The 10,850-nt window shown below is 39.8% G+C and overlaps 1 protein-coding gene across 1 annotated transcript in view; it reads right to left on the bottom strand.

Annotated features, from left to right (window-relative positions):
• Nucleotides 1–5,613: 5,613 nt before the first annotated feature.
• The window catches only part of LOC125487079 (S phase cyclin A-associated protein in the endoplasmic reticulum-like), a 31,150-nt gene continuing 25,913 nt past the window's right edge, over nt 5,614–10,850 (bottom strand). Inside the window, exons 9-10 of the mRNA XM_048617050.1 lie at nt 9,478–9,574; nt 5,614–5,758 (exon numbers count right to left, since the gene is read on the bottom strand). Of these exons, the coding sequence (XP_048473007.1) occupies nt 5,614–5,758; nt 9,478–9,574 (242 nt within the window). The remainder of the gene's footprint in view (nt 5,759–9,477; nt 9,575–10,850) is intronic.

Consider the following 10,850-nt stretch of genomic DNA (forward strand, 5'->3'; position numbering starts at 1 on the left):
CGAAGTGCAGTGAAAAGCTTTGTTTACGAGCAGTACAGGTAAATCATAGTAAGCAAGGACATACAGATCATAGAGCGATTTAAAAAAAAAACTTAGAGGCATACAGGTTACATCGCACAGCGCATGCAGTAGGCAAAATCAACCTTAGCAAGATCAGCATTATTTGAAGTTAGAGATTCCATTCATCAGTCGAATAACAGCCAGGAAGAAGCTGCTTCTGAACCCACTGGCGCGTGTGTTCAAACTTACGTATGTTCTGCCAGACGGAAGAAGTTGCAGGAGAGCATTAGCGGGGTGAGATGGGTTTTAGATGATGTTGGCAGGCTTTCCATGGCAACGAGCCCTGTAAATGGAGTCCATGAATGGGAAGTTGGCTTCCCTGATGTTCTGGGCTGTGCACACAACCTTGTGTAGTTATTTAACGGTCCTGGGCAGAGAAGTTGCCATACCAGGCCATTATGCACCTGGACAGTGTGCTTTCAATGGTGTATGTTTAAAAGTTGGTGAAGGTTCCTGTGGATATGCCAGATTTCCTGAGCCGCCTGAGGAAGAAGAGGAGTTGTGCCTGCTTGATGGTCACATCCACATGGAAAGTCTAGGACAGGTTGTCGGTTATCGGCACTCCTAGAAACTTGACCTCCACCCTTTCAACCTCAGCTCCATTAATGTAGATGGGTATGTGTTCTCCTCCTTTCTTTCTGAAGTCAATGATCAGTTCTTCAGCTTTTCCGACGTTGAGATAGAGGTTTTTCTCATTGCACCACATCACCAAGCCCCCTCTCTCCTTTCTTTATTCTGACTCGTCATTGTTAGGTATCCATCCTACCACTGCGGTGTCGTCAGCAAACTTGTAGATGGCGTTCATTCAGAATTTGGCAACACAGTTGCGGGTGTACAGGGAGTACAGTAGGGGAATGAGGATGCATCCTTGGGGGGGCTCCAGGGTTGAGTGTTATCATGGAGGAGGTGCAGTTGTCTATCTTCACTGATTGTGGTCTGTAGGTCAGAAAGCTAAGGATCCAGTTGCAGAGGGGGAGCCAAGACCAAGGTTTTGGAGTTTTGAGATCAGTCTGGAGGGGATAATGGTGTTGAAGGTGGAGCTGTAATCAATGAGCAGGAGTCTGACATAGGTGTCCTTGTTGTTCAGGTGCACCAGGGATGAATGCAGGGCTAGGGAAATGGCATCCGCGATGGACATAGCACATCGGTAGGCAACCTAACCCTCTTTGAGGTTTGAGGAAATTGTCACAGTATTATTAAATTGTCATCCTTGTTTCTAAATTTTACCTTAATTAGTTACTGTATTGCAGATCTAAAAGCTCCTACATGAACTTCCTTGTTGGTCTGTTCCATATAGGAATTGCTAAATGCTGCATAGAGCCATACGGACCGGACAGTCATAATTTTGACTCTAAGTCGGTGCTGAATAACTACTGGAAACAGTTTGCCTCTGTCCACCTGAACAATGATTTCATTATTTGAAGCACATCACTCTGTAACCTGCACTTTTCTAGCATGTTTATTCAGAATATTTGTTGTTTTAGACTGTTATGGATTGTCTCAGCAGCTGCGATGGTATTTGTCACAGTTGTCAAAATGTGAGCAGAGTTTTAAGAGCGTTTGTTAGGCATGGACTGGCTTGAAGTTTTCGTCAGTCAGATAGAAGCTCTTAATGTAATATATTTGTTCTTCAGCTTTGTAATTACAGAGCACCTATCAGGCAATGAAAATCCTCAAAGAAATGGAATGATCAGTCAACAACTGGCCTTGCATCTCTGCATTTGAATCAAGATCAAATAACAAAAAAGGTCACCTTGTTTCATTTTTTTCAGGAAATGAACAAGCATTCCATGCTGAATGAATTGTGTATGTAGAAGTACAGTGATTTATTATTGTTTTCCCCAAACTCTGTAAAGTTGATGAGATGGCAACAAATCAGTAATGTTGCTGGCTTAGTCATCCAGCAGCCCAGACTAATGCACTTGGGAACATAGGTCCAAATCCCACCACAGCAGCTGGTGGAATTTAAATTCAATAAATAAAACCTGGAATTAAAAGCCAGCCTGAGTCATGGTAGCCATAACTATTGTTGAACTATCCTATTATTATTACTATAATATAATGTATGCTATAACATAACGCTGTTGTTCTTACTGTTAGTTAACCATCTGCCAGTCTTGCCTGGTCTGGCCTACATGTGACTGCAGACCTATAGCAATGTTATTCACTCTTAACCGACCTCTGAAATAGCCCTAGAAAGCCACTCAGATCAAGGGGCAATTAGGGATGGGCAACAAGAGCTGGCATTTACAGCAAAACCTACATTCTATGAAATAATTTTTTTAAAAATTATCAGAGGTATGTTTGTGGCATGCTGATGTCACTGGACTGGTTAATCCAGAGGACCAGACTAATGCTTTGGGTATACTTGTTCAAATCCCTCCATGGCAGCTAGTGGGATTTTTCAATTAATAAAATCTGGAATTGAAACCTAAGGGGGACAATTAAATTATCATGAATTGTCATAAAAAGCCATCTGGTTCATCAGTGCCCAACGGGGAAAGGAGATATGTCATCTTTATTAATCTTGCCTACGTACGCCTCCAAAACCACAACACTGCAGTAGATTCATAACTGCCTCTTAAGTAGCCTAGCAAGCCATTGAATGCAGGGGCACGGATCGGCCTCAAATACCACCCACATACCATAAAAGGATAAAGAAGATAGCAATGAGATGAACGACCTGTTAATTTATTACTTACTGGAGTCACCTCAGGGAAGACTAATGCCCAAGTTTCAGGGCAAATTCCCTGCTAAAATGCAGAATGTTATGAGGTCTTAAACATCCACCTGAGCTGCCAGCTGTCTTCAATTTAACATCTCATGGAAACGTATGTAGCTCTAACAGTTTAACTCTCCCAAGCACTTCACCAAGCTGTGAGCCAAATCTGAGATAGAACCTTAGCCTGCAGTCATCTGACTGTAGTAATACAAACTGCAGTATCTATTGCAAGACTACTGCAGATCAACACATTAACGGCTTTAAGATTCCGACCGTAAATTTGTTTTAGATGCCTAGATCTCATTCTTCAAACACAAGAAAACAAAACTCAAATTGAAAATTAAGGTGGTGTTGTAATGAAACCTTTTCCCTGCCCTGAAAGATATTTGATACTAATGCTGTTGGAAAGGAGTTCTGTTCCACAGGATTAAAACCCCTGTTGATGAATGCAACACTTTTTTTTAAAAGAAGAATGAGGTTACAGTTAAATAGGAAAAAAACAAAGAACCGTGGATGCTGGAGATCTGAAGCAAATAAAATCAGAAATTGCTGATTTCAGCAGACTCAGCACGTTTGCCAGCATCTGTGGAGAAAAAATAGCTAACGTCTCAAGTCCAGTGACCTTTCTTCAGGGTGTTCAGACCAGATATTATCTGCTTAACCATCTACTGACACAACTCGCTGGGGTAGTGCATAAGAGATCAAGCCCCACTGTTTGTGGAATTGTCACAGATGTGAAAAGATGTGGTCACACTATACAAAGTCCCCATTTTCCCTGATTGATGAACTCGTACTGAAAAGAGACTCACCTTGTTTTTTCTTTTCTGAAGAAGGGTCTAGGCCCAAAACGTCAGCCTTCCTGCTCCTCTGATGCTGCTTGGCCTGCTGTGTTCATCCAGCTCTACACCTTGTATATCTCAGATTCTCCAGCATCTGCAGTTCCTACTATCTCTCCCTCACCTAGTTTCTCGTTTTAGCAAGAAAATATCTTTGTATTAAACCACCCGAGCAAGGTGGCTCCGTGGTTAGCACTGCTGCCTTACATCGTTAGGGACCCATGTTCGATTCAGTTGGGTGACTGTGACTGTCTGTTTTAGTTTGCATGTTCTCCCTGTGTCTGCATGGGTTTCTACAGAGTGCTCTGATTTCCTCCTACAGTCCAAAGATGTGCAGGTAAGGTAGATTGGCCATGCTAAATTGTCTGTAGTGTCCAGGGATTTGCAAGCTAGGTGGAGTAGTCATGGGTTACAGGGATAGGGTAAGGGTGAGTCTGGGTGGGATGCTCTTCAGAGGGGCGGTGCAGGCTCAATGGGCCCACTGCCCTGTTTCCGCAATGTAGGGATTCTGTGATTCAATGAACAAATCTTTAACCAATGGTAGTTAGGAATATGAATTGCTAACTCTACAACTTAAATTTCTTAAAGCCCTCTCTTCACAAAGACAGACAAGACATGGATATTAAGGGTGGAATAAGAAAAAGATTAGGAAAACCGTTCAATAGCAACAGTCTGGAGCACAGGAGTTGAGCTGTTTCTTCAAATTTGTTTTTGTTTTTTGCTGTTGGCAGGTTTGCTTCCACACCAATGCTCTCTTTCATTCACTGGTTGCGAAGTTGCTGTTTCACTGTCTTTTGAAGGTGTTTTATTCTTCTTTTAGTTGGAGATTAGCAGAGAAAGATGAATGGAAGATAGCTAGCTGTTACTGGTAGTAGACTTTCTGATACTTCCACATGATAAAGAGGAAATATTTTTAAAAACCCCTCAGGCTAGGTACTTCCTTGCTGCACTAGCTCCACACAAGCCATGGTCACTTGGTCAAGAGTCAATCAAGATGTTATTGTTTAACGTTGTTTTCAAGTAACAACCCCCCTAGTTGAGGTATCTGTTTTTTGCTCTTGCTGTTCTCGGGAAAGCAACATTGTGTATAACTCAAAGTGTTCTGGTAAACATTTTTAAAACTGCAGCCACCAATTTGCACAGTCTCCTTGTTTTAAAGCAGTATAGTCCTAATATAAAGGAAATAAAAAGTACGTGATCCTTGTATGTCTTCACCTTTGGGAAAGCTGAAACTCAGTTTGAAAAAATCATTTCATCGCAAGGTATATTGCATTCAAACAATAAGAAAACAAGACTTCCATCCATTCATTCTTACTATTTACAATTTTAAAACTCCTTTTACAGTTCTTGCAGAATCTTATAAAATCTCTGAAATCCTTATTTCAACATTTTACATTCGGGAGAAGGCATCTGCGAACATATTATCTTCAAAAGGAATGCAACCCATCTTTACATTGATTGATTGTATCCATAGACTCGATAGGAATAGTCTTGCATTTTGAGTTTTAAATTTTTTCTTGAGTGCTAGCGATTATGGCATTAATAGATTGATGTTTCATTGTACCCATGTCAGACATAGACTTCAAACTGTTGAAGAGCCAGTAATAATGCCGAAGTTTTATTTTCCACAGTAGATAACTTCCTTCCTCTGATATTGGTTTAATTTCTTGGAACAGCACCCCATTGGCTTCTCGACTCATCATCTTGTGCCTCCCCACAAGTCTTGATTCTAAGCATGTATTGAATTTATGTTTCTACCTGAATTTGTTTCTCTGGGCTCAACAGATAAGAATGTTGTTTTAACAATACTGATTCTTCTGTGGGCACATTATGTTTAGCTAGCATAGTACACCCAGGTGTATCTTTGCAGATTTCCTTATACTTCCTAAGTAACCTTACTAGATCTTCCCATTTTCTTTCTTATAAGTTCGAGAATACAGTAACTAACCATTACAGTATTTCTGTATGAACTAGTCAAATTATAAGATGGTCAGTTCATGAACTATCTACCTTACTGTTACTGTCTCTGTCATCCTTTGCCATCATCTGCCAGTCTACCACCTGACACATTTGCTTCTCATATCCTCTTCTCTGCAATGGTGTCATTTCAATATGTTTATGTGACATAATAGTTTTCTTCCTACAACCAGGAATATGTATCAGATAATTCACTTAATTAATGCTCCTAACCACCCTGTAATGACTACAATTTTTTTCAGAGCTTATTTTGAAACATAGAAAATAGGAGAGTGGGCTATTCAGCCCATATAGTCAGCTCCACTATTCAACATGGTCATGTTCTCTATCTCCATGCAATACTTTCACTCTTTCCCCATACCTCTTGGCACATTTAGTTCTAGACCTACTTCTTTCTTAAATGTATTCAGTATTTGCCTCCACAGTCCTCCGTGGTACAGATTCCCAGAGGTTCACTACCCTATGAGTTAAGAAATTACTCCTTGGACCATAATGGCCCATTGCATGTCCTGAAACCGTTAAGGACTGTTCTGGACCCCACAGTGAGGGGAAATATCATTCCTCCATCCAGTCTATTCAGCCCTGTCAGAATTTTATATCTTTCAATGACATCCCCTCTCATTCAACATCAGCCTGGAGGTTCTGGGTTACTAGTGACTTTACCACTTAAATACCGGCTCCCTGAAGCGTAATTCAATCCAAGGAAGGAGGAAAATTTGCAGGAGGACCTCAATGTAAGTATTAACTGAGAGAAACTGCAAAGCATTACTATCTTAATAAATCATTTTATTCCTTTTATCATTAATGCAAAAATCCACAATAATGCTGTTAAATTTATAGAGATAATTTTGGGAAATGACATTTTGGTCTTTAGCAATGAACCTTACCTAAATTCACAAGTACTTTGGGCTTGTCATTTAGGGCTTGTGAGCAAATTGTGACAGTTGACAGCTGTTGTTACTGTAATAAGATTAAAGTAAAGAAATTAGTTGTACTGGCTTTAATCTACCATTTAACACTGGGAACCACCTGGGTCCTGCTTTATTCTGTTTGTACGGTATTTCTATGTTGGTTTTATGCACAGAATCCACCAAGGAGTAAGATGCCTGCTTGCCTTCATTAACTGAAGAAAACCTTGCTCCTTCAGATGCTGTATTTTGCTAATTGAATTTTTCCATGGTTCTTCCTTCTTGTTTTTTGTTTTATTTTCCTTGTTGAATGTTTTTGATCCTTTTCTTCGGTATTATTTCACAAGTACCCAAACAACCATGCTTTGTCTGAGCTCAGTAACAAATGTTGGCAGACCACTCTTTAATGTATTTTGTTCACAAGATGTAGGTGACACTTGCATTGCTGCATTGAATTTTCCGTCCCGTGTTGCCTTAAGGAGGTATTGCTGAACCTACAATTTGAACTACTGCATTTCTTTTATTTTTATTCATTCACGGGATGAGGGCATCGCTGGCTGGGCAACATTTATTGCCCATCCCTAATTGCCCAGAGGACAGTTAAGAATCAACCACTTTGCTGTGGATCTGCAGTCACATGTAGGCCAGACCAGGTAAGGATGGCAGTTTCCTTCCCTAAACGACATTAGTGAACCAGATGGGTTTTTCCAACAATCGGCAATCGATTCATGGTCATCATTAGACTCTTAATTCCAGATATTTATTGAAATCAAATTCCACCATCTGCCATGGCGGGATTTGAATCCTGGTGCCCGGAACATTATCTGGTTTCTGGATTAACAGTCCAGCGATAATACCACTAGGCCATCGCCTAGTGATTCTCTGATTGAAGGTACTTTCTGCCACTAGCACTTTGTCATTTCTGCCTTTTTTGCATCTAGCCCTGAGCACATACTTTTGCTAATGATGGCCTGTACATGACCATCTCCTGAGGTTAGTTAAGGGCAGAGCCAGGAATAGCATAATCCTAAAGATGCACCAATGACCAAGTTTGTAAAGGGACTCCAAAAGAAATTTGCACTTGTTCAACATCTTTAACATAGAATCTGTTTAAAGATGCTTTAAGTAAAGATGCTGCGGGACAGAGTTGGTATTAGTTGTCCTTGCAGAAACATGGTGCAGAAAGAGTCTGAAATAATCATAACTGAACGTAAGGTCCAAAAATTGAAAGACCAAAGTGGTAAAGTAGTGCTCAAAATCACTCCTGCCATGTTTAGGAAATAAAAAGTGTCCTTGCTGAAAAGAATTTTCTAGAATACTACTTTGTAATTGGTCTCTAAACACGTTGCCAAGTTTGACCGTATATATGACCAGGGATTAGTAAACAGAATCCTCCATCTGTTGCATGACGTAAGTTTGCATGCTGCCAGTTTGATGAAGACCTTATTCATTTAAAGAAAAACAAGTGTCATTAATTATTGTCATCATTCTTGAATTATGCAACCATTTAAAATCTAAAATAACTTGTACTGTTGTTCATGAGGAAGAAAGAGTGGATTAACTAGTTAGGCTTGAATACAAGTCTGTGTAGGCAAAATTGTAAAGTCAGTGGGTCATAGCAACTGTTACATATATCAAAGTTGGATTTAGTTGAGCTTTAATCTCTGGAAATGTTAATCATTATACTTGTATTGAGTCATTAACAATTTTATTCTTGCTATTACAAAGCATTTTCACAATGGAGATTCACTTCAATGTAGTCAGTGTGTCATGTATTAATATATCTAATTCCTTTATAACCATTGTGAAGCTGGATGTCATACTTGTTCTGCTGATCTATTTAATAACATTTTGCTGTTTAATACAAATCCAATGTTTAAATCTTGCAAAAAATTCAAGAACAATAAGAACACTTCATGTTCATCATGGAATACTTGCCTGGATTATTTGCATTTTTCTCCCTGATCAGATATAGCTTCAATGCAGCATCACCTTAGTACTGTAATGAAACACCCACAAGTATCCACTCATTCCATCACCGATGCTCACTAGCAGCAGTGTGTACTATCTACAAGATTCGCTGCAGAAATTCACTGAAGATCCTTGGACAGCTGCTTCCAAACAATGTGCTGATATTTGATCTTTTTGTTTCGGTATTAACATGGAAATGGTTTTGCAACAAGGTGTACCAAAGCACCCATTGCAAATCTCTTGAAGGATGTTGGCATTTGGCAATGAATTTGCCATCCAGAGTCACAAAATAGCTGGTGCAAATGGGAATGATTACTAGTGCTCCACTGTTCCTGTTTCTCCATCACCAACGCTCAGTAGCAACAGTGTGTACCATCTGCAAGATCCACTGCAAAAATTCACCAAAGATCCTCCGGCAACACCTTCCAAACCCAAGACCACTTCCATCAGAAGGATAAGGGTTGCAGATACACAGAAACACCACCAGCTGCAAGTTCCCCTCCAAGCTGCTCAACATCCTTACTTGCAGATAAATTGCTGTCCTTTCACTGACACTGGGTCAAAATCCTGGAATTCCCTCCCTATGAACAGAACTGAATGTGACCTGCAGCAGTTCAAGAAGGCAGCTCTCTACCACCTTCTCAAGGGCAGCTACAGATGGACAATAAATGCTGGCCAGCCAAAAATGCTCACATCCACGAGTAAATAAATAAAATAAAATCAGCCTGGTTTGTGCCTACGTTTTGAGTGGATTTGAGGCAAGAATACTACCACTGATTGAAGCATACGTTTTCTACATCTGTCGAAAGCATTAACTACCATTGGAGTGTTGATCATGAATACTCTGATATCTCATGACATGCCCATCCTTATAAGCCTAGACAATGACTGACAGGAATTCAATAAACCCATAAATGAAACCACAGCTCAGTCTGATCCTGACCTGTCATAAGTACTGTCCAGGAAAAGAAGAAAAGAGAATATACTGTCCAGTAGGACTCACTGGAGAGTAATCAATGGCAAAAACAACTTCCATTTTTGTTTTGCACTTTTAACATAGTGAAATTTTTGGTAACAAATACTTGCAGGTAAATTCAACTCTGAGCATGAAGAAGTATTAGAATAGTTAAGTAAGTTTTAAGATTATAGAACATCTTGATCTCTCCATCTCTTTTATTTGAGTTGCTATTTTCTGCTTCCAAGCCAGATTATGAATCCAATTGTAACCTGTTACCTGCTTCAGCTACTACCCTGAATAAGTCAGCTCCAGTGGTCAAACTTGCTCAACATGGCTCGATACTATCATGGGAAGTGGTTTTGCCCATCATAGAGGAAATTAAATTATATGTTTTGAGTGTTTTAGTTCAGGATGGGTACTGATATTTCAGAACTGACTTGAAGACTGTAATCATGATTTCAGGGGTAAGACCTGAGATTAATTACTACAGTGAATCTTCATTCAGTTTCTCAGTCCGTGGACTTCAGGACATAATCCAGGCTGATACTTCAGCTCTGCGCAGAGGGAGCACAAAGGGCAGTGTTGAAGGCTCTCAAGTTTCAGGTAAAATGTCAAAACGGAGTCCCATCTATCCTCTTGGGGATGTGTAAAAGACTCTATGGTACTATTTGATTCAGAGCAGAGGATTTCTTGGTTGCTGTGATAAAAATTCATCCCTCAACTAGAACCAGGCAGACATATTAGAAAATTCTTGTTGTTGTGAAACCTTACTGTTCACATATTGCTTCTGAATTTCCTTATACAGCAAACTTTGTTTTAACCAGAACCTTATCAACCGGCAAAAATTATATACCTCAAATACCGAGATCTACTGCAATGTCCAAGTATTCATGCTGTAAATAAAGTATAACAGTGATGTGTATATCAGAGATAGCAAAAACTTCCTGATGAAGGGTCTAGACCTGAAACATTGACTCTCCTGCTCCTCTGATACTGCCTGGCCTGCTGTGTTCCTCCAGCTCTATACTGTATTGAGTGATGTGTATACTTGCTCCATTACATTTCTAATACTAACTGTGTGCTTTTACGTTTATTTTAGGAGGCGTGTTTATGTTTTTGCGTAGATTTTTTGAGGGATGTTGATGTCTCGAAGCTTTGATTGGTCAGGGTTTACTGTGGTTAAGTGAATCTCTTGATTATGCAGAATATTTGATTAACCGGTTCAGTCCTGATCCACGGGTGCCAGTTTGTTAAAAAATGTTTGCTGTATTACAACAGTGACCATACTTAAAGTACCTCAATGGCTATAAATCTGTTTGGAACAACATATAGCTGTGAAATGTGCTGTAGAAATTCAGACTTTTACTTTTCCATCCCTTCTATTGCTGTTAGCTTTTTACTCCAGCATTGCTCTAACT

The sequence above is a fragment of the Rhincodon typus genome, chromosome 36 (genome assembly GCF_021869965.1).
Source record: "Rhincodon typus isolate 14 chromosome 36, sRhiTyp1.1, whole genome shotgun sequence".
Taxonomy (NCBI): domain Eukaryota; kingdom Metazoa; phylum Chordata; class Chondrichthyes; order Orectolobiformes; family Rhincodontidae; genus Rhincodon; species Rhincodon typus.